Source organism: Ammodytes marinus (genome assembly GCF_949987685.1).
Source record: "Ammodytes marinus genome assembly, chromosome: 1".
Taxonomy (NCBI): Eukaryota; Metazoa; Chordata; class Actinopteri; order Uranoscopiformes; family Ammodytidae; genus Ammodytes; species Ammodytes marinus.
In genome coordinates, this window is record NC_137230.1 from 38,576,597 (window position 1) to 38,600,995 (window position 24,399).

Genomic DNA, 24,399 nt, shown 5'->3' on the forward strand with positions numbered 1-24,399 from the left:
AGTTGAAGGATACGATATACCCGGCGGGGATCCAGTGTGTTGGCAGCAGCGGTATTAGCACGCCGAACACAGTGACGGCAAAGTAAACGTATAGCATCCAAGCTAGCAGCTGCAGCGGGTGGGGGGGCCAGGTCCAGCCGTTGGTTCGCGAGCACACGGGACCATCGCCGCGACGACAGGCCCCTCCCACCGGCGCCGTGCGGTTTGGGTTCCTGATGCAAACGTCCATAGCAACACAAACACAAACACACGCTCACCAGGCAACAGGCACAGGGCGGCCTGGGGAAAACAAGAGGTTAATAGAGGTTAGTGTGTGTGTGTGTGTGTGTGTGTGTGTGTGTGTGTGTGTGTGAGTGTGTGTGTGTGAGTGTGTCTGTGTGAGTGTATTACCTGTGTGTCTGTGTTTATGTGGGTGAGAGAAAGTGTGTGTGTCTGTGTCTCTGTGTGAGTATTACTTGTGTGTGTGTGTGTGTGTGTGTGAGTGTGTTACCTGTGTTTATTACCTGTGTGTGAGTTTGTCTGTGTGAGTGTAGGTGTGTGCGTGACTGTGTGTGTGTGTGTGTACATTACCTCTGCTCCCTCACCATCCAACACGCATCAGACAAAGCGCTGCCTAGGAAAACCACACACATATACAAATTATTATTTTTCAAATCTTTTCCATGTTATATTTTACCCCAATTTCCATAATCTTAGTATCTTAGTATTTCATTAATTTAAAGGTGCAGTGTGTAATATGACATCATCAAGAAAGTTCTACAAAGTTCTAGAATGCAACGCTCCCTGGGTAACCCCAACCCTTTTGAATAATAACAGAAGCTACAGTGGCCTTCAAGGACAAGAACAATTCTACATTTTAAACAATGCACCTGATGACATTCCAACTATGACACTGTCAAGATGGCGGCACTAGGCCTTGGTCCAAAATATGCAGAAATATGGACATATATGAGACCCTTTCTAAGAGAAAAAATAATAATTCAAAACTTTTTTTTCAGCTTGTATGCACTAAATTAAATGTACTTATGGATATTATAATAATTTTCTTCAAAATCTGCTTGGAAATAAAACCCACAATTCTACACACTGCAGGTTTAACCCTTATTTATACTCGAGATCATTTTTTCATTTACATTGAGTCAAGCTGTAAAGTCTCTACGATGAACTTTTAAATATTTCTGAAACAGTCTCATTTTTCCTCTGATGATCATAAATTACATGTAACAGCAAACGAGACCATCAGTGCAAAGAATGCTATTTTTATATATTTTTTCTTAATGCCTTTGTCATGGGTATACGCTCACCCAGGAACAACAGCTGTTTGTGTGTGTGTGTGTGTGTGTGTGTGTGTGTGTGTGTGTGTGTGTGTGTGTGTGTGTGTGTGTGTGAGTGAGAGAGAGAGCTAAATACAACATCTTTCTCACCGGGACACTCTGTTTGAACTGCTGCAGCTTAAAACGTTTTTTTTTCTTCTATCCAAAAGCCATAACTGCGCCTAACGCTACACGGATATGCAATATCAAGGGAGAATCGTGCAGTGACTGTCCTATCTATCTATCTATCTATCTATCTATCTATCTATCTATCTATCTATCTATCTATCTATCTATCTATCTATCTATCTATCTATCTATCTATCTTTCTGTCTGTAACTACGTTTCGAACTGCCATTCAAAATATGCCCTAACAATTATAATTTTCTTTGTTGTATATTGTTGTATGACTGTGTGTGTGTGTGTGTGTGTGTGTGTGTGTGTGTGTGTGTGTGTGTGTGTGTGTGTGCGTGTGTGTGTCTCTGTCTGTCTGTCTGTCTGTCTGTCTATCTGTCTGTCTGTTAATCGCTATTGGAAATATGACCAAACAATTCTAATTTTCTTTGTTGTATATTGCTGTATGACTGTGTGTGTGTGTGTGTGTGTGTGTGTGTGTCTGTCTGTCTGTCTGTCTCTCTCTCTCGTTTGCAACATGTGCATTGGTCTCTCTGTGTTGCTCAGATAAATGTTGTAGCACAGAAAAGCAGCTTACCTTTCCTCCAGTCAAAGGGGCGTCTCTCCGCTTCATCTCTCCCCGGACATCGGGCCTGTTGGACGGCGTGTATCTCCGCCGTTACCCCCTAGGCCCTGGAGATGTTAGCTGGAATGCTAACCCGATTCTACATTCCCATTCGTAATAACGTTTATAATGAACTTAGCTCGCTAGCTCCTGGTAATCCGCAGAGCTGATCACAACCAAAAAATTGTGAAGCGCGTGAGACGTAAACTATTCACCTTTTAATGTTTATAAATATTATATAATAATCAATATTTAACCGTTAGCTTGCCAGTCTGATAGCTGCTGCTCTCAACCTCTCCCTGTACGCCGTCTCCTTGGAAACGCTCTGTGTCCGCTGTGATTGGTCAGTTGAGCTTAGACCGGCCTCCTGCCTTTTGCGGCTGCGCGAACGAGTCATATCATTTTTATTGCTTTTTTTTTAAAGATAATTTTACTGATGCAAAGTTCACAGAAATACAGCTGCACAAAGTCTATTGTTCTTGACTATAGAATGTATTAATTTGGACTTATTTATTTAATGTACATATTGTTTATCTTTATCTTATTCTACTATCTATTTAATTTATAGATAAGTGGCAGTGGCGAAGTGGGTAGGGAGATCGCCTCTGGAGTGCAGGGTCGGAGGTTCGATCCCCCGTCTCCCCGCCACATGTCGAAGTGTCCCTGAGCAAGACACTGAACCCCAAATTGCTCCCGATGGTTCAGAGAGCGCCTTGCATGGCAGCTTCTACAATCGGTGTATGAGTGTGTGTATGAATGGGTGAATGTGGTAAGATATGTAAAGCGCTTTGGGGCTGAGAAAATCCCATTTACCATTTATTGTTGCTATTGCACCCTAGGTCAGACATAAATGCCACTTGGATTCTCATGTATGTCTTGCATATATATCATAATTGACAATAAAGTTTGACTTGACTTGAGTAGGCAACTAGTAAAACATTTTACACACTTTAGGCCTATTGTATTTCATATGAGATTTTACCTGTATAAATAAAGGTTAATAAAATAAAATAAATATGGCACCGTCTGCTATTGTTAATGATTCTGGGAATATCAGAGAAACACTGAGGCTAAACAGTCCAAGACATGTCATACACAGAAAGTCAGTCCAAATCCTGAAAAAATTCGGTGTTAATACACAGCCTAGGCTCTGTAAACTGGTATGTTGCTAGCTAGTAGCTGTTAGTTGTCAAAAACATTTTTTTACAAGCTTTCTCCAGAATCGCTGACCCTGACCTTTAAGAATCCACTTTTCAAAGAGACCTGGCCAAGACAGGCAGCAGCAACTGTTGAACATTTCCAAACCAAGGACTACATACATTACAGTTATTACACAACACATACTAAAAAATGTAATCTGAATAAAATTATCTAAAAGCAGTGACAAGTCAATGTTTCTGATTCCAGTTCTTGGATTTACAAGAGACCAGTTCATAGAGTTTGAGGGCATTCAGTAAACTAACAGTCTGAGATATGATACCAGTTTAATAATAATAATAATAATAATATATTGTATTTATAAAGCGCTTTTTCTTTTTTTAGGAACTCAAAGTAGCTTTAGTTTCGAAGACATTCCCTGCGTTCCAAATCACATACATTTCCCTTTCACTTTACTACATACTAAATCATGCTGGTTTCCATACTTCAAAACGCAATTGGATGTATTAGGGCATCCTGGTATTTTTGGCATACTTCATTTGATATGCAGGTATTGGGGACAATATCCATATTATTGTTCTGGCATACCAGATAGTATGGAAGTATGGGTATTGGAACGCAGGGTAAGTTTTGAATATGAGCTTCCAGGATCTCAAACGCTGTAGTGTGCACACCAGGCCAGTAGATGGCGGTAACACTCTGTTGCTTGAGTTCATTTTCTAATGCCTAATTTTGGTGTGTTTTTACCACGCCAGCTGTTGTTTCTGGGTGGGCGTATCCATGGCATAGGCATTAAGATAAACTATATACAAATAGCATTCTTTGCACTGATGGTCACGTTTGCTGTTACTTGTAAATTATGATCATCAGAGGAAAAATGAGACTGTTTCAGAAATATTTAAAAGTTCCTCGTTGCAACTTTAACACACATCAGAATATAAATGCATGGATATAAACCATATTAGCATTCATCAGTTACATACAAATACCAATAAATTAAATCAAGCTTTATTTATATAGCACAAACAGAGCAGTAAAACTGAAAAACACACATTATACATTATATTAAATTATAATAATTGTAGTGTTGTTATTTCGCAGCCAGACACAACTACAGCTAGCAGTTTGATCTGGATCCAGGCTATTTGTTTGGTGTGGTCCACTTTCACATTGCCTTTTTGCAAGTGAACCATCATAGTCATTTCTCAAAAAGTGCACAATTGTTATTAAAATGTGAGCTTATCCGCTGTACTATAACAAAGCAAAACCACACGTGAGCTGAAGTAATTCATTCATTCAACAACTGCCTGATAAATATGGTTCAAAATAATAAATAAATACATCAAGGCATATGAAAAATAAAGAAAACAATCACATTATTGTTATTTCATATGGTTTGTTTCAATACGTATTGTTCCATGTCTCGTTTTGTGGCTTGTAGCCTACGATGTGAAACGTTAATTTCTTTAAACGTTTTGGGCAGTGCTATGCCCAGGAAGCCGCAAAGTGTCCTTTCAAAATAGTGCAATGTGGTGCAGACCCTGGACCTATTATAAAAGCTATAAAAACCCATTAATGACACACGTGCAGCAACATTATGAGCTGGATACTATCAGACCGTATCAAACACACACATACACACACACACACACACACACACACACACACACACACACACACACACACACACACACACACACACACACACACACACACACACACACACACACACACACACACACACACACACACACACACACACTTTCTGTTGTCTCCCATTCTGAGCGGAGTATAAACGGTAGACTACAGCGGGGAAGAGGAAGGGGAGGGGTGTGACAACGCTCCCAGCTACATTTGTCGGGAGCGCTATAGTAGTTGCCTATATCAGATTAGCCAGACCATTTCAATACACAAATGTATGCAAGTAACGCAATCAGTGATAGAATATAATGAAACTTTAACTGCAACTTAATGCAACTTACATATTGTGTCATGAACCTCCAAGATAAATGCTGAGAAACAAAGCAGAGAATGAACCAAGATGGTGCCACTGTTCCTCCCACTTGGCAACAGTTTATATCTGTTTAATAATGTCTATCTGTCCAGTTCTTCTACTGATACAGGGCTGATATCAGAGCCTTTTATGTCATACTTTGTAGAGGAGGACTTTGGCCCGGTCAGAAGCTCTCCACACAAGCTGCTGCTTCAAGAGCTGGATCATCAAGACACAACGGATCCTCTCCACACAACAGCTTGATGATCACTCACTCACTCACTCACTCACTCACTCACTCACTCACTCACTCACTCACTCACTCACTCACTCACTCACCACAATCTGAGGAGAGAAGAAAACAGACAACAGAAGTCATTAATCAGAGTTTATAGAGACTCCCTCTATCAGCACATCATTTCACAACAAGTTTATCTCCGCCAGCCACGGTCCCCTGTCACAGCAAGGTACGGGAATATACCTGACTTCATCGTGTGCGTGAATATGCAATGCTGTTTTAATGCTAGGCTATTTGCGTTCAGTTGCAGTTTATTTGTCTTTTGGCACAGTTTTTGGTTGTGTTGTTGTTGCTTTTGTGCGGATATACACGCTGTTGTGCCAGGTCTGATCTCAGCCATGGTTTATTAGGGGAAATAAAAATAGCGGGACCATCGTGATGTGAACGCACCTTAAACCTGCAGTGTGTAGAATTTGCAATTTTGGGATCGTTTTCATAGCAGAGTTGGTAGAAAATAATTATAATATCCATAAGTACGTTTAATTTAGTGCATAATAGCTGAATTTTGTTTTTAGAATTATTATTTTTTCCCTTAGAAAGGGTCTCTTATATCTCCATATTTCTCCATACCATGGACCAAGGCATGGGCGCCACCATTGTCATAGTTGGAATGTCATCAGTTCTACAGAAGCACATAATAGAACAGAACTACCAGCTGGAATGTTCTAGAAGGCTTTCCGTTGCTTCTCTGAACAGTAGCCATAGAGACTAACTGTTGTGATCTAGAATTGTACCACTTGATGATGTCATATTACACACTGTACCCTTAAGAGTGAACACACACAACGTGCAGACACTCTGGCCATCAGGTCTGTTCACTGAGCAGATGTCACTGAAGTCAGAGTGGAAATAAAGTGCAGAGAGTCTGAAATGGTGAAGTGGTGGTACATTACAGTGCCCACCATCTTTACCATTGTGTCCAGGGGCGCTGTAGGGGAGAACGGGGTAAGTAGGCACACTTTTTACTCTAGTGAGAATTGCTTATCACCTAAACATCTTTCAATAGTCATTCCTACATTAAATTGAAGCTTAAGGTGTTGGCTTGAAATGTGTACCCCTCACTTTTTCTATCTTATTGTAATAAAGAAGAAATTAATCATAAAAGACACCCTTACACATTGTGAAAACCAACCCCATCAAGGGGTCGGTTGTCAAAAACTATGGGGTTGTTTGTCACAATGTTATCTTAATGGGAATAATCTTAAAAAGAAGGCAAGCAAGTAGAACTAAATTTGAAAGTTTAATTGCATTGTTAAGTTGACAAATAGGCCTACATAACTTACTGTAGCCTTGGCAGCTGGTCTAGTTTGGATGCACTGGGTTGTTTCGATTTTGTTGCCCTTTTTTCTTTTGCATGCTAGCTGCCTTTTCCTGCTCTATTCCTTCCTTCTCTGGGGTGTCAGTGAGGATACAGCTTAAAAATGTATTTCGTTATTGGGTTCCTTTTCTGGCTGCAGCCTTGAGATAACATGTGACAACCAACCCCCCAAAAAATGTGACGACCAACCCCAATTTGAATTTCTTGCTAGCATCAAGGCCAACAACCATCTGACAACTAATTAGCTTGCTAACCACAATCTAAAATATAGTTTACCCTTCACACTTTGTATGGGAAACAAGTGTTTTGTTATAAACCCATTGTGTAAAAGCCTAGAAGAAAAATACTGAGGAGCTAAATATTTTCAATTTGACATGAAAAACACAAAGAGTCATCTCACCTCAAATTCAGCAGTCTAACTCCAAGGAAGACTATGTAGGTGACCTCTGATCCCAATTCTGGATATTTACATACCAAAATTTCACAGACAGCGCCTTCTGGTTCCGAGATATAACGATTGTGACAACAAACCCGTGTGACAAATTACCCTGTTCTCCCCTACTCTGACGTGGTGTGAGGGGATATGTGAACTGAAAACACATATCAATGTAGCCTTGGGCTAATTTATCGATGAAGCAACTTACTATTTATATTAACTTAATGTAGTAGAATTATGGATTTACTGCTATGAGAACTCAAAGCTGTTCACAACCAGTGTCTTAGTGACATTTTAACATTTTATCTACTTTGAATAGATAACAAGAAAATGTGTTATTATTAAACGATGGACAGATGATTGTTTGAAATAAGAGCCAGTGATTTGCTGCTTCAGTCAGACTGATCTCACGTCTCAATTTATTGACTTTTCTATACTGTTTGGTTTTGAACCCTTGCACCTAGAATTAAATGAATGTGTGTACTACTTATATCAGTTTATCCTTTTGTACTTATTGCACCGTGGGTGGTAAATAAAGGTATTTTCGATTCCTCAGTATGTCTGGAATATATTGAAGAAATAGACAATAATGTTGACTTGAGAGCTGTGACAAAGATGGACAGGTCAACGGTTTGGTGTTGAAATGAGAGAACAAACATTTTGGGATCAGATATGATGGTAGGACAGTTTGATGAATGAGAACTACTGTCCCTATACATCTTATAATGCTGTAATCCAGTTTAATTTCTTGAATTAAAAATAATAATAGATTAAACTCTCTCTCCTTCTCCCCCTCTCTTTCTCTCCCCCTCTGTCTCTCTGGCTCCCTCTCTGTCCGATCCTGAAGCCTGTCACAAGTATACCTGCCTGTCAGCTACTGACAATGTTGGAGGTTTACCAGGAAATACTGGATCTTTTTTTTTTTGGCATTTTCATTGATAGTGTAGAGACAGAGTTGAAATGGGGCAGAGAGGGGAGTGACATGCAGAGAACGACCGCGGGCTGGAATCGAACCCGGGTCCGCTGCTGGCCGAGGCCCATGGGGGGGACGCCCTACCAACTGTGCTAAGGGCGCCCCCGAAATACTGGATCTTTGATACTAACTGTGTTTAGTGACGTTCTGATGAAAGCAGCGGGGACTGACTCCAACCCTCTACTGACCTCAGAGTTTCCAGTCTGTAGTGTGGACTATTCTTAAGATCAAACAGAGGCTTCACTCCTGAATCCTGCAGCCTGTTGTTCCCCAAATCCAGCTGTCTGAGATGGGAGGGGTTGGACTTCAGAGCTGAGGCCAGAGAAGCACAGCTGATCTCTGACAAACTGCAGCCCCTCAATCTGAATAAAGAATAAATTATGTATTTAGAGAGAGAGAGAGAGAGAGAGAGAGAGTGTGTCTAATTTCTTTGTTAACTGTAATTTACCAACAATTATGAACATACTAGGGCTGTCAAATTAACGCGTTAATTTCGATTAATTAATCACAGAAAAATTAACGCGATTAAAAAAATGAACGCAGATTAATCGCACTTCTATAATGCCCTTTGACCCGGTGCAAAAGTGGTGCGGAGCTGCACCTGTAGCTCGCCGGGCCGGGCGCGTGGGTTAAAGGGAGAAAGGCAAAGAGAGAAGCAGGGGAAAGGGGCCGACTCGAGGGCTCTATGGACGGTTTATGCGATGCATGAAGGTAGGAAGACATCTTACTTAATTCTCCGCAGTGTCCGTGCATTATTGATTTAGTGGGTGCAACAATGTAGGCTAGGTTCAAAGCAGTAGGCCTATCTCTCAATCTTCCTCCAATTTTGTTTGCTAGCTGTCTAGCACCCGCCCCGTGTGTGTGTGTGTGTGTGTGTGTGCGTGTGTCAATATTTTTGCCTATGAGTAGGCTACGAAATGGTGGCAGTGCAGCGCTGTCTGTTGTGGGAGATGGAAAGTCGTAATTGTGTCTGCTTGTTTTTTTGAGAAAATTCGGCGCTAGTTCATGTATAGAGCTGGCTGAGGAAAGGAGACAGAAGTTACGAGAGACGGAGAGCGAGCGCGAGAGAGAGAGACAGAGACATAGAAACAAACTGTAGTAGGCTATACAGCTGTTTACAAACAGGTATACACGTGTCATATAAGTATGCAATTAATTTAGATTAATTAATCACAGAGCCTGTAATTAATTAGATTAATTTTTTTAATCGCTTGACAGCCCTAGAACTTACATTTACTTTCTTTTGTGACGACAGACTAAACTTTGTACGAGAGAAATAAAAATATAAACAAGGAAAATATATAACTTTGTGGATGTAAATTATTGATGAAGTTAGGTTTAATTGTTAGATAGATACGTTATTGATCCTGAAGGAAATGCTGACATCCAGTAGCAGCAAACATACGTAATAACAAAAAACAGAGAACCCCCCCCCATCAAAACTGTACAACAACTTAAATAATCAAACACTAAGTTAAGAAGTGTAATTATAATAAACTATAAAAACTAAGTTCAAAAGATTAAAACATGCAATTAAACCTTGCCGAAAAAAAGTGAAAAAGAGTCATTAAACTGACCCCAGAGTCTCCAGTCTACAGAGTGGACTCCCCAGAAAACCACACAGCATCTTCACTCCTGAATCCTGCAACTTGTTGTCACCCAGATCCAGCTCTCTGAGATGGGAGGGGTTGGACTTCAGAGCTGAGGCCAGAGAAGCACAGCTGATATCTGACAAACTGCACTTCCACAATCTGAAAATAGAATAAATTATGTAAATTCAGAGACAGTGTGTGTGTGTGTGTGTGTGTGTGTGTGTGTGTGTGTGTGTGTGTGTGTGTGTGAGTGTGAGTGTGAGTGTGAGTGTGAGTGTGAGTGGGCATGTACAAGTGTGTGTGTGTGTGTGTGTGGTCTGAAGGATAGATATCAATGACCAAACATTATTTGATAAAACTAACTGAAAGTAATGAAAACATTTATATTTCTCCTCCAACTAGTTAATATTCTCATTGTCAACTAAAACGTTAGTTTGGAGGATCTTCAGTTTAAAGAAATAACAATTAATCAAAAATGATGAACTTACATTTACTTTGTTCTGTGACGGCAGACTACACTTTGTACCAGAGAAATGAAAATATGAACAAAGAAAATGTATAACTTTGTGGATGTAACTTGTGTTTGTATATAAATTAGGTTTATGTTTATCTTTGTAGCAGCAAACATACGTAACAACAAAAATCAGAGAACCCCCTCCCCACACACACACCTGTCAAGTTAAAAAAGTTCAAAGAACAGATTAAAACACTTCAAAAAATTTTAGATAAAAAACAAAGCCTGAAATAAATAAATGTAACCTTGCGGAAAGGAAGAAAATTAAATAAAATTGAAAAAAATTTAATTTAATATTTAAAATGTACAATTGTCTACAATTGAGTCAGTAAACTGACCTCAGAGTCTCCAGTCTACAGTGTGGACTCTCCAGAAAACCACACAGCAGCTTCACTCCTGAATCCTGCAGGTTTCCATTCAGATCCAGCTCTCTGAGATAGAAGGGGTTGGACTTCAGAGCTGAGGCCAGAGAAGCACAGCTGATCTCTGACAAACTGCAGCCCCTCAATCTGAATAAATAAACAAATTATGTGAATTACAGACAGAGAGTGTGTCTGTGTGTGTGGTCTGAGGTAATCAATACATTATCAGATCAGACATTATTTGCTAAAACAAACTGAAATTCAGAATCAGAACCGCTTTTATTCGCCAAATGCATCAATGGACACAGGAATTAGACTTGGCATCCAGCACTTAACACAAAACAAGACACAGACAGTAAAATGTGCATAGCTCTAAAATATATATTAAAAACTGTTTAAAAATAAAGGAGTAATAAAATAGTCCAATTCAGACTCCTGCTGGAAGGAGAGGAGGGGGGCAGTCATTGATTAAGGAGATAAATAGCCTTGGGAAATAGCTATTCAGGTGGCGTGAGGCCCTGTCTATATGGCACGGAACCGCCTACCAGAGGGGAGCAGCTCAAAGTAAATGTTTGCAGGATGAGACTGATCAGCAGCTACCTGCCCTCTTCCTGACCCTTGCCTCATGCAGGTCACTGATTGACAGCTGCCCCTGTCCAGTCAGCCTCTATGCTGTGCGCACAATACGTTGCAGCCTGTAGTCATTGAGGCCCTGGGCACTGCTCTTCTTAGGGACTGGGATAATGATGGAGGATTTAAAACAGGCAGGAACCTTAGATAAAACAACAGACTGATTGAAAATGTCTGACAAGACTGCAGCAAGCAGCAGTTGCAGTCGAGATCCCATTTGGGGCCCCTGTTTTCCGTGCATTTTGCCGGCTTAATAGCCGGTGTACGCACTTCTCCTCAATACTAAAGGGGGCTTGATTGTGGGGCGGAGTGTTCTCCTCCTTGCTTAGGTGGATTCCATGGTCATGGGGCTGTGTGGATACGATACCCTGATCCAGCCTGGAAGGGGTGGGGGGTGGGGGGGGAAGAGGACCTCTCAAATCGGGTATAAAATAAATTAAAATCATTGGCCAGTTAAAAAGATGGGGTGGCTTGTTGTGTTTTATTTTTATAGACTGTAAAGTTCTTCAGTGACCTCCAGGCTGAAGACAAGTCATTGCTGCTAAATTGTTCCTACATCTTCACCTTGGAGGCAGCTTTTGCCTCTCTAATGGCTTTGGCAGGCATTGTTCCCCTAATTTTCATTAGCATATCTCAACAATTAAATGAACAGAGAACTGAAATGCCACGGCTGCCCTGCTTAGTGGGAGGTGCCACAAGAGGAAAAAAAATATTGAAGGAATAAATATTTCTCCTTCAACTAGCTAATGTTTTCATTGTAAACTAAAATATGAGTTGGGAGGATCTTCAGTTTAACAAATGTGACAATATACCAAACATTATGAACATACATTTACTTTCTGTTTACGACAGACTAAACTTTGTACGAGAGAAATGAAAATATGAAAAAACAAAAAATGTATAACTTTGTAGATGTAAGTTATGTTTGAATATAAATTAGGTTTAATTGTTAGATAGATAGCTACGTTACTGATCCTGAAGGAAATTGTGACTTCCAAAAACATTTTTTTTATTTAAATTTAACCTTGCAAAAAATAGAAAGATAAAAACTGAGTAAAATAAACAAATTCAACCTTGCAAAAAAACTATTGAAACATGTTAATTTAATATAAGATCTACAATAGTCAGTCAGTCAGTGAACTGACCTCAGAGCCTCCAGTCTACAGTGTGGACTCTCCAGAAAACCACACAACAGCTTCACTCCTGAATCCTGCAGCTTGTTTACACTCAGATCCAGCTCTCTGAGATGGGAGGGGTTGGACTTCAGATGTGAGGCCAGAGAAGCACAGCTGATCTCTGACAACCTGCAGTCCCACAATCTGAAATAAAGAATAAAATACATAAGTTTAGAGACAGAGAGAGTGTGTGTGTGTGTGTGTGTGTGTGTGTGTGTGTGTGTGTGTGTGTGTGTGGTCTGAAGGATTAATATCAATGATCAGACATTATTTGTTAAAGTGTTTGGACCCTAAGCACAATTTCCGCCAACTGTCGTCTGCTATCTGTTTGAACCTGGCCAATCAGAGGGCCAGGTTCCATCATAGTAACCGGATAGTAACAGGCAGGCAATTTGTCTAAAATGCATGTACGTCATTATCTGACACTTTGGTATCCTTTAGCATGACTATATAATATTTTAACAGCTTTTATAGGTCAGAAAAGATGAAAAAGCATAATAGGTGCTCTTCAAGATCTACAATAGTAACAGATTCAGTGAACTGACCCCAGAGTCTCCAGTCTACAGTGTGGACTCTCCAGAAAACCACACAGCAGCTTCACTCCTGAATCCTGCAGCTCGTTTCTATTCAGATGCAGCTCTCTGAGATGGGAGGGGTTGGACTTCAGAGTTGAGGCCAGAGAAGCACAGCTGATCTCTGACAAACTACAGTCCCTCAATCTGAATAACAAATACATTATGTAAGTTTATAGACAGAGAGTGTGTGTGTGTGTGTGTGTGTGTGTTTGTGTGTGTGTGTTCTGAAGGATCAATATCAGTGATCAGATATTATTTGCTAAAACAAAACTGAAATTAATGAAAAAATAAATATTTCTCCTTCAACTAGTTAACATTTTAATTGTAAACTTAATTTTTGTTGGGAGGATTTTCAGTTTAATAAATATGACAATTTATCCAAACATATTAACTTACTTTTACTTTCTTTTGTTACGGCAGACTAAACTTTGTAAAAGAGAAATTAATATATGAACAAAGAAAATGTATAACTTTGTGGATGTTTATGTTTGTATATAAATTAGGTTTAATTGTTAGATAGATACATCATTGATCAACAATACAGTCCCCACCCACATATACCCCTGCCAAGCTAAAACTGTACAAAATAAATTAAAATTAAACACCAAGTTAAAAAAATACAAATTCAATTTAACTTTGCCGAAAGAGAAATTAAATATCAGTAAAAAAAGTTAAATTCAAATCTAACACAAATGTTTAAATAAAACCAAAGTGTATAATAAATAAATGTAACCTTGCAGAAAGGAAACAATACATATATAAAATAATATTAACAAGTTAATTACAAATTTTAGATCTGCAATAGTAACAGAGTCAGTGAACTGACCTCAGAGTCTCCAGTCTACAGTGTGGATTCTCCAGAAAACCACACAGCAGCTTCACTCCTGAATCCTGCAGCTTGTTGTTTCCACTCAGATCCAGCTCTCTGAGATGGGAGGGGTTGGACTTCAGAACTGAGGCCAGAGAAGCACAGCTGATCTCTGACAAACTGCAGTCACTCAATCTGAATAAAGAATAAATTATGTAAATTAAAGTTTATTAATAATCAAATCTCAACATGACTTTGTCCTAAACAATGAGCTTTCTCTAAAATGAGTGACTTTCGGTCGGCACCAAAGTGTTTCTGAAAGACTGTTCGGCACCTCAGGAGGGGGAAGCGGGGAACCATCCAAACTGTGTACAGTAAGGATGGGACGCTGTTGACCTCAACTGAGGAGGTATTCAGCCGGTGAACGGAGCACTTTGAGGAACTCCTGAATCCGACTATGTTGGAGGCAGAGCTGGAGGCTGATGGGGGATCATCGTCAATTTCCCTGGTGGAAGTCACTGAGGTAGTCAAACAACTCCACAGTGGCAAAGCCCCGGGGGTTGATGAGATCCGTCCAGAAATGCTGAAAGCAATGGGTGTGGAGGGGCTGTCTTGGATGACACGCCTCTTCAACATAGTAGTAGTACCTCGGTATTAAGTCGGACTTGTTTTCGGTGGGGGTTGGCCTCCGCCATGGCTGCGCTTTATCACCAATCCTGTTTGTGATATTCATGGACGGGATATCAAGGCGTAGTCGTGGTGGGGAGGGGCTGCAATTCGGTGGGCTGAGGATGTCATCTCTGCTGTTGGGGATGATGTGGTTCTGATGACATCATCGGTCTGTAAACCTGCAGCTCTCACTGGATCAGTTCACAGTGTGAAGCGGTTGGGATGAGGATCAGCACCTCTAAATCTGAGGCCATGGTGCTGAGCAGGAAACGGTTTGTCTACTCCAGGTAGGAAATCGGAGGGTCGATCTTCGTTCCCACCCTCACCTATGGCCATGAAGGCTGGGTAATGACCGAAAGAACGAGATTGCAGGTACAGACGGCCAAAATGGGCTTCCTCAGGAGGGTGGCTGGCGTCTCCCTTAGAGATAGGGTGAGAAGCTCATTAATTCGTGAGGAACTTGGGGCAGAGCCGCTACTCCTTTGCGTCGAAAGGAGCCAGTTGAGGTGGTTCGGGCACCTGGTACGGATGCCCCCGGGGCACCTCCCTAGGGAGGTGTTTCAGGAGCGTCCAGCTGGTAGGAGGCCTCGGGGAAGACCCAGGACTACAGAATCCATGTGTTTTTCTTTAATATTTTTCATGGCCCATTGTCTCCAAATTATTCCAAAAAATAGCTCTTGGAAAATGTACGACAGTTGTTTGCAGAGCACAACATTCATCAGATTAAGCCTCTCAAAGTACACCAGATTGATGCATTTAACTTTAAAAAAGGTACACATTTCCTTCTAGGAGGGCCATGCCCCCAGACCCTCCTAAAAGGTCTATTCTCCCTCAAATTCCTTCAGATTTGCTCTCAGGCATACCCTGAACATAAGCAAAACACCACATAAGCTTGTGTCAGTGAACTGACCTCAGTCTCTCCAGTCTGCAGTTTGGACTCTCCAGTCCGGCCCAGAGAAGTTTCACTTCTGAATCCTTCAGTTTGTTAATACTCAGGTCCAGCTCTATCAGATGGGAGGGGTTGGACTTCAGAGCTGAGGCCACAACTTCCCAGTGAGTCTCTGAGAGACCAAAGGCATAAAGTCTGTAATGACACATTTATTACAACATGTTATTATGAAACAGAACTGATGACAGAACAGTTTGACATTTCCCGATTTGAGAAACATCTGCTCTTGATGTCAAAGGTTCAGTGCAAATTAAATATTTATTTTATGTGAATAATCTATGAAAATAAGAGGCGGTAGGACCAGTTGTTTATTTGTTGCATATGTGTTGCAGTGAATCCCATTTGTTGTTGTTTTATTAAAGCTAAAAAAATGCTTAACATTTTTAGTTAGACAAGGCTTCTTTCTTCCATCACTTGCTTTCATCAGAGCCTTGATGGCCCTGGCCTTCATCTCAAGCTCCAGGAGCATCAGCTGCAGTATTGAAGGCTGACATGCAGTGGGTGCGCTAATCTCACTGTGTTTGAAATTAAACAATAATTCTTACATCTCAAGTGCAAACATTTAATCTTTGATTTACTTTAATCTTGCAGATGAAGGGAGAGAACATGTAGTTAAACTGCTGCTCTAATGTCCACAGTGTCAGTGTGATCTGGTCCATGTCTGTCTCCAATAAGTTAGCACGAGGTCATCCTGATAGGAAAACATCTTTACAACTCAGTCAACAATCACAGTTTGGGAGAGATGATCTTTGATCACTTTGCAAAACCTACTCATGTATTAATTAGGGCTGTCAAATTAACGCGTTAATTTCGATTAATTAATCACAGAAAAATTAACGCGATTAAAAAAATTAACGCAGATTAATCGCACTTCTATAATGCCCTTTGACCCGGTGCAAAAGTGGTGCGTAGCTGCACCGAGCTGCACCTGAAGCAGACACAGCCCGCGCGGGTGAAAGGGAGAAAAGTAAAGAGAGAAGCAGGGGGCCGAGGGCTCTATGGACGGTTTAATAAGCATGAAGGTAGGAAGACATATTACTTTATTCTCCGCAGCCAGTGTCTGTGCATTATTGATTTAGTGGGTGCAACAATGTAGGCTAGGTTCAAAACAGTATCTCTCAATCTTTCTCCCCGTGTCTCAATTTTGTTTGCTAGCGTCTCGTCGTCCACGTAAACGTGTGTGTGTGTGTGTGTGTGTGTGTGTCTCTCAATATTCTTGCCTATGAGTACGACGATGGTGAATGAATCGGCATAAGCATCTGTGACAGTGCAGCGCTGTCTGTTGTGGAGACAAGTTACGAGAGACGGAGAGAGAGAGAGAGAGAGCGAGAGAGAGAGAGAGAGAGAGAAAAACAAACTGTAGCAGGCTATACAGCTGTTTATAAACAGGTATAAAAGTGTCATAAAAGTATGCGATTAATTTAGATTAATTAATCACAGAGCCTGTAATTAATTAGATTAATTGTTTTAATCGCTTGACAGCCCTAGTATTAATAAATGTACTTTATAGGCTGATAACTTTAAAATGATATATATATATATATATATATATATATATATATATATATATATATATGGATAATGCTGCTGTGATTAAACCTTAAGCACAACTTAAACAAATCTTTATTTGTTTGGCCAAGTGTGCACATGTCCTCCATCATATCATGCAAAAAAGCATTAACAGAAGATAAACTGTGAAATGTTAAAATTATTACACATAAATAGAATAACTTAATTAACAGCTATAAGCACAAGACGTGAACACCTACATATTCTGAACTCAGCGTTTGAAACAGCTTGAGAAAATGTGGCAACATTAATCTGAGAATTTCTATAATAAACAAGAGGAACACTTAAAAATAAAAACAATACAAGCTTTTGTAAAGTGTACATTTGTAGAACAAAACTACTAATAGACACTGATTAATATTAATCACATCTGGACTTACCGAGCCTTTCTGCAGTTCCTCACAGCTGGAATCAGTCTCAGTCGTCCCTCTAGTGGTGTGTTGTATGTCTTCAGGTCCAACTCATCCAGAACCTCCTCTGACATCTGCAGCATGTAGGCCAGAGCAGAGCAGTGGATCACAGAGAGTTTCTTCTCTGATCTGTTCTCTGACTTCAGGAACTCTTGGATCTCCTGATGAACTGAGAGGTCGTTCATCTCCGTCAGACAGTGGAAGATATTGATGCTTCTGTCAGGAGACTCATCAGTGTTCATCTCCTTCAGGTTGTTGATGGCTCTCTGGATGGTTTCTGGACTGTTGTCTGTTGGACCCAGCAGGCCTCCTAAGAGACTCTGGTTGGACTCCAGAGAGAGGCCATGAAGGAAGCGGACAAACAGGTCCAGGTGGCCATTTTTACTTTCAAGGGATTTCGTCATGACAGACCTCAGGAAGACATCCAGGGATGGATTTACATACTTTTCTCCCAGGAAACCCTGCAGTACCTCTGTGTTGCTGCTGGTGTGACAGTGGTACATGTAGACTGCAGCCAGAAACTCCTGAATGCTCAGATGAACGAAGCAGTAGACAGTTTTCTGGAAAATCACACTCTCTCTTTTGAAGATCTCAGTACAAACTCCTGAGTACACCAATGCCTCTGTGACATCCAGACCACACTGCTCCAGGTCTTCTTGGTAGAACATGACGTTTCCTTTCTGAAGTTGTTCAAACGCCAGCCTCCCCAGCTTCAGAAGAACTTCCCTGTCTGCCTCCGTCAGCTCTTGTGGACTCGTCTCATGTCCCTCTTCATACTTCTGCTTCTTCCTCAGTGTCTGAACCAACATGAAGTGTGAGTACATGCCAGTCAGGGTCTTGGGCAGCTTTCCTCTCTGGTCTGTAGTCAACATGTGCTCCAGAACTGTAGCAGTGATCCAGCAGAAGACTGGGATTAGACACATGATGTGGAGGCTCCTGGTTGTCTTCATGTGTGAGATGATGCTGCTGGACAGCTCTTTATCACTGACTTTCCTCTTGAAGTATTCCTCTTTCTGTGGGTCAGTGAAGCCTCGTACTTCTGTCACCCTGTCAACACATGTAGGAGGGATCTGATTGGCTGCTGCAGGTCGGGAAGTTATCCAGATTAGAGCCGAGGGAAGCAGATTCCCCTGGATGAGGTTTGTCAGCAGCATGTTGACTGATGACTTCTGCGAGACATCACTCACTACCTCATTGTTCTTGAAATCCAGTGAAAGTCTGTTTTCATCCAGGCCGTCAAAGATGAACAAAACTTTACAGACAGCGAGCTTCTCTGCTGTGACCTTCAGTAATGTTGGATGGAAAACATGGAGCAGATTGAGAAGACTGTACTGCTCATCTCTGATCAAGTTCAGCTCCCTGAACGAAAGCAAAATCAGCAGACTGACATTTTGGTTTTCTAAGCCCTCTGCCCAGTCCAGAGTGAACTTCTGCACTGAGAAGGTTTTTCCAACGCCAGCGACGCCGTTCGTAAGGACAACTCTGATGGGTCCCTGTTGGTCGGGTAAGACTTTAAAGATTTCGTGGCACTTGATTGGTGTGTCATGGAGGGTCTTCTTCTTGGAAGCGGTCTCAAGCTGCCTCACCTCATGTTGGGTATTAACCTCTTCACTCTGTCCCTCTGTGATATAGAGCTCAGTGTAGATCTCATTGAGGAGAGTTCCACGTCCTGCTTTAACAGTTCCTTCAGTCACATGTTCACATCTCCTCTTCAGACTGATCTTATGTTCATCTAGAACCTCCTGCAGATCACCACTCACTAGAGAACAGACAAAAAGAAAATGTGACAGTGTGGTGATGGGTTTTTGCCAATATGAAATCACAGACAACAAGTCGACTCCAAAAAACTGAAATCGGAAAAACGGGGATTTTCTTTTTGTTTTGTTTTCATTAGCGATATCAAACCTAATCAAATCAACTTTTATTTATAGCAAAATCACATATAGCAATTTTTCAAAATGGTTTTAAATTCCAACTGTTATCATGTATGTTAAGTTGGGACTACATGTACTGTATAACATTATGTCGACGAGGCCAAAACCTCTGAGTCCACAACAAGATGCATACAAGGATGCTTTGTCTAGACAACAGTGATTTAACCTCTTTTCACATGGCCTAAAATTGCATCCTCCTCCATGTTGGATTAAAAAAAAATTATTTCAGACATGAGGACATCAGCTGACAGATCTTCAGTCTTACTTTGTGCAGTGCTGCTCTGAGTGTCTGTCTGCAGTCCAGGTCTGGATATTTGTCCGAACTGGGGAGGCTTCTTCCTATAGAGACATTTCTTTATTAATAAAGCATTTCTTTGCTGCTTAAATAAATGTCCAGATTGGTCCACAGATAGTCACAGAGAACAGTAAAAGTGTTGCATGCTTTTCTGCTGGAATTTAACATTTAGTCTGAGAGTGTATTCACACTGGGTAAATCTGCTCGTTCACTTGCTTTGGTACAGACCAAATAGAACGTTTACGTTGTAGAAAGAGAAAGAGGGGTGGACTACTGCCTGATCTAGTTTGATATGATATGGGGTTAAAAATGATAAATAAATAGACCTACAGCCTATAATTAAAGAAGAAAAACATAAAATGAGTGTTGTTTCATACGGTTATAATATATAGGCATAATATATGTCAATGCCACGTTTTGTGACTTCTAGCTTACGATGTGAAACATAATTTTTACTGTATTTTTGCTGCTGGACGCTCGGCTTGCGAGAAGAATAGGCTCATTCAGCGCGGCTCGGCTCCGAATGGACACCTGGATAGCATTAATGGTGTAACCCGTTAACATGGCTCGGCAAAGTGCAGTGTGAGCCTGGTGGCACTGTGCAGGAGACGCTCCACTCTCTTTCATCTGATCGCTGCAGCCTACACATTCAGTTTATTTATGCGTCCTCAAATATAATATATTGGCTCCCGGTCAACCACAACTAATCTTCTAGGCCTAATGTTCCTAACAATTGCAACAGCAACATTTTCCCATAGCCTAATGTGAAGCTGACGGCGATTTATAAAAAAAAAAAAAGAAGGAAAATGCACAGTGTTTCCTGCATGAGACATTTAATTGAATTATTTGTTTTTTATATTAATATATCTTAGTCTCTTTTATTATTTATATCCATTTATTTTCAATATAATGTGTGTGTCTGTTTTCTTTATTATATATTTTTAATAACATTCTTATTTACCGATTTAATTATTTTTATCTTCCACTTTTAACTCTTCTTTTACTTCAACTGCTGGGAGTTCAGTCTCTGGTGTTTTTCTCAAGGTTTTCTATGATGCATTTTATCCCGGTCTTAGGTACTGCTCTGTTCGTGGACAGGGGGTCATTTTCTGTGATGAAAAGTGACCATAAATAACGTTTGATTTGATTTTCATTAATAGTTCTGCATCATGAGAATGAATCTGTTATTAAAATATATTGTCTTTATCCTCAATGCATCATATTCCATCAGGTCAGTTTACAGTAAAAAGTCACTTACTGTGTGTCTGAGGGTCCAGGTTCATTACTGAAGTTCATAGGATGAGGCATAGACCAGTCACTCTTCATAGACAGACAGCTGGAGACTCCAGACTCTGATCTCTGTCTCTTGTACTGAACTCTGCAAACACCAAGACAGTCAAATGGTTATTTCATGTGTAACGTTGTGATATGTATGTATTTTTTTATTGTATGTATGTATTGTATTCTGTGTTGATCTGCACAGGAACTGCAGTTGGAAATTAGCAAACTTCTATAGTCTGGTACAAAGCATCTTTCCTCTATGAGATAATTGTTATGGTAGCGCAAAATAGCAAGGAGGAGCTGGGCTGGAGCTACATCTATTTACAAAACACAACCAACAAATGCTACAATGCACAATACAGCCAGGGGGGAGGGGGGCTGTTCAGATAAACACACCACCACCTATTCTAGTGAGGCAGAAAAGATCATTGATTATTTTTGGGTGACTCGGGGATAGTATGAACAAAACGATACCAGCTAAATGAGATTGATTTGATTTGAATATTTTATTATTGTGTCATGCATTAGCCCACAAGGGCTTACAAGACACCATTATAAAACACAGACAGACCAAAAACCAAAAGTAGATGCTAAACAATGAGTTAGTGTCAATTCATTTACTGTGTGTCTGAGGGTCCAGGTTCATTACTGAAGTCTGGATGACCACCTATAGACCAGTCACTCTTCATAGACAGACAGCTGGGGACTGGAGACACTGATCTCTGTCTCTTGTACTGAACTCTGCAAACACAAACATGTTTGTATTTATATCAATATCAATAGAATAAAGAAGTTATCAGAGGAAAAAATTCACATTCTCCAGACTTTGATCTCTAGGGTTTGGCAGTATGTAGTTTCCTCAAATAATACCCCGGTAAAACACCCTCCCTTGAAGCTGCATAGTGTATATTTAATCAACTATTATGTTACATTCAAGAGAACTGTAAACAGAACAAGATTCAAATAAACAATTTGACAAGTTCTGATTGACTGTAAAATACACAAGGCCGAAATAAATTATCTGGTTGGTCCGTTCAGTGTATGAACTACACTTCAGACTGGAGTCTCTCTCAGTGACAAACAGAGGGAAGGCAGACTCATAATAAGGGTCTGTTTTACTCCCTCTTCCTCTCCGGTTAAAACAACAACTGTATGCAGTGAGGAAATGGATCAAGCTGAACAAACGCATAATATTATTATTCTTTTGGGACTTTGGCATGCTGGCTGGCCATAACAAAACGATACCAGCTGAATGTGTTCAGATCAGTTAACATACTGTGTGTCTGAGGGTCCAGGTTCATTACTGAAGGTCAGGGGATGTTCTTTGGACATGTCACTCTTCATAGACAGACAGCTGGAGACTCCAGACTCTGATCTGTCCTCCTCTTCCTCCATATTAACACTCGTCTTCTGGACTTCAGTCAGTCTGAGAGGTGAAACATAAACACTGACTATGACCTCAGAGTACAAGAATGAAGATATGAAGATAACAAGTTTGTTAGTCGCATGCAAGACTGAGAGAACAGGAAGCAACACAATCTCTCAAACGCACCACACCCATAGAAACAGAAACACACACACACCCACAGAAACAGAAACACACACACACACACACACACACCCACCCACACAAACACACACAGAAACACACTAACACACACACAGTACACAGAATGATAAGACCAGCCAGCACTCCACCTGGTTGGTTGTTCTTACATTCTGTCTTGTTTTCTTGGATCAGGTTAAATGTGTATTATTCAGACAATCACAACTTTGTGTCCACAGATTAACTACACTGTTCAGACGAACATTTCTTTCCTCTACAGTTTACAGGGAGATATCTGACTTAGAGACTGTGACAGTTAAATAATAAAAAAGTCGTAATAACACTCACCCTGCTCCGACATTACGTTTCCCTCTGTCTGCTCTGTCCACTCAAAATGGAGTTTGACCGGACTGAACACTTTCACTATCAGGGTTTGCTGCCTGTGCTCCTCCCCTCTGCCTGCGTGTGCGTGTGTGTGTGTGTATTGCTCACACGGCTCCACTCTCCCTCCCTGCAATGCTGCAATCCTGTCCCTTGCATTTACTGGAAGTCACGTGTTGATTTGTGTGTAGGCGGGGGGAGCGGGGGGAGCGGGGGGAGGGGGCTCTCTGGAGTCTGGACCAGCTTTTTCACTAGTAGCACTCACTTGCTACCAACTTTCTCAGTTTGTCGAACAAGCACATGATTTGGTGGGTGAATCTATTTAACTTCAGTTTAAATTTGAATTCAGTTATATTTATTTAATCTTTGATTATTATATTTGACTTTATCTGTAAATATTTATCGAGTTAAGATTAATGTTTTTTTTATTACAGCATTTATAAACTAAAATCTGCCTTGGAAGCACCGTTGGGAGGACAGAACACCAAACACCTAAATAAAGTCCTGCTCCTCCTGCTGAAAATGTATCAATATGTTGATTTACATATTCAATATTTTATATTTTACATCTGCACTCAGTGGCCACCTGTACAGTCTAATGTAATCCCATAGAATAGACAGTTTATATCTTGTAAAAACAACTTTACTTACATTTTTACAGAGCGTCGGTGTTCACTGGATTGTCGGCAACATAGAGCCAATTTATTCGCTGCTTATTATATTTTACTTTATCTGTAAATATTGTTAAGAGTAATGTTTTTATTCACAACATTTAAAAACTACAGTCTAAAGTCTGGCTCCTCCTGGCAGCAAACGTACCAATATGTTGATTTACATTTCAAATCTTTTATATTTTACATCTGCACTCAGTCGCCACCTGTACAGTCTAATGTAATCCCGTAGAATAGACAGTTTGTAGGTTGTAACAACAATTTAACTTACATTCCTCCAGAGCATCGATGTTCACCACATTGTCAAATTCACAACTTCTGCTACGAAGCAAGACGGCGACCTTTCAGGCAGAGAAGTGTCACACAATTAAAGGCAAACACAGTCATTGTAATCCAGAAAGATTTTTGTCGAAAGCAGCGAATATCTCAAAACCATCCGCTACCTGTCCGTAGCCTGTGTGCACTGAAAAATAAGACCGGTGGCTATATTAACGCAGCGGGTTGGATTGAGCCACACTGTCTAAAAAGTATAAACAAGTGTTCACCGTTTAGAGTTTCACCAATCAGGTCCATACATTGCTCCGTATACTGAAATACTTCCATGTGAGTAGTTATCATAGTGGGAGTAGTTAGCTGATAGCTAACATAGTTTACAGCTAACTACAGCTAGTCACCTTAGAAAGAGAAAGTAACTAACAGCGACTAAATAAAGGGATTTTTTTAAATGTAGATGATTGTATCACGCAGCTGTGGTGAAGTTTAACATAAACATTTATTTTCTCTTTGTGGCCTCAAATCCAGCTGTTGCTA

General features: G+C 40.5%; 2 protein-coding genes across 11 annotated transcripts in view; both read right to left on the bottom strand.

Annotated features, from left to right (window-relative positions):
- zdhhc1 (zDHHC palmitoyltransferase 1) overlaps nt 1-2,315 on the bottom strand; it is a gene marked incomplete at its 3' end in the record, with an annotated part of 16,545 nt that extends 14,230 nt beyond the window's left edge. Inside the window, exons 1-3 of the mRNA XM_080029432.1 lie at nt 2,026-2,315; nt 571-613; nt 14-279 (exon numbers count right to left, since the gene is read on the bottom strand). Coding sequence (XP_079885558.1) covers nt 14-229 — 216 coding nt within the window. The 5' untranslated portion in view covers nt 230-279; nt 571-613; nt 2,026-2,315. The remainder of the gene's footprint in view (nt 1-13; nt 280-570; nt 614-2,025) is intronic.
- Nucleotides 2,316-4,218: 1,903 nt separating this feature from the next.
- LOC307253427 (NACHT, LRR and PYD domains-containing protein 12-like) overlaps nt 4,219-24,399 on the bottom strand; it is a 53,066-nt gene continuing 32,885 nt past the window's right edge. For 4 of the 10 annotated variants that reach the window (XM_080031466.1, XM_080031467.1, XM_080031461.1 and 1 more), the window contains 7 exons: nt 13,903-14,079; nt 13,047-13,220; nt 12,472-12,645; nt 10,673-10,843; nt 9,806-9,979; nt 8,360-8,590; nt 4,219-5,548 (listed from right to left, as the gene is read on the bottom strand). In XM_080031466.1, coding sequence (XP_079887592.1) covers nt 8,365-8,590; nt 9,806-9,979; nt 10,673-10,843; nt 12,472-12,645; nt 13,047-13,220; nt 13,903-14,079 — 1,096 coding nt within the window. In that variant the 3' untranslated portion in view covers nt 4,219-5,548; nt 8,360-8,364. Of the gene's footprint in view, nt 5,549-8,359; nt 8,591-9,805; nt 9,980-10,672; nt 10,844-12,471; nt 12,646-13,046; nt 13,221-13,902; nt 14,080-15,463; nt 15,638-17,451; nt 19,241-19,680; nt 19,755-20,968; nt 21,089-21,612; nt 21,733-22,267; nt 22,418-22,885; nt 23,002-24,399 lie in introns of those variants that run through there. The other 6 variants (XM_080031470.1, XM_080031462.1, XM_080031465.1 and 3 more) reach the window with 6 other exon arrangements.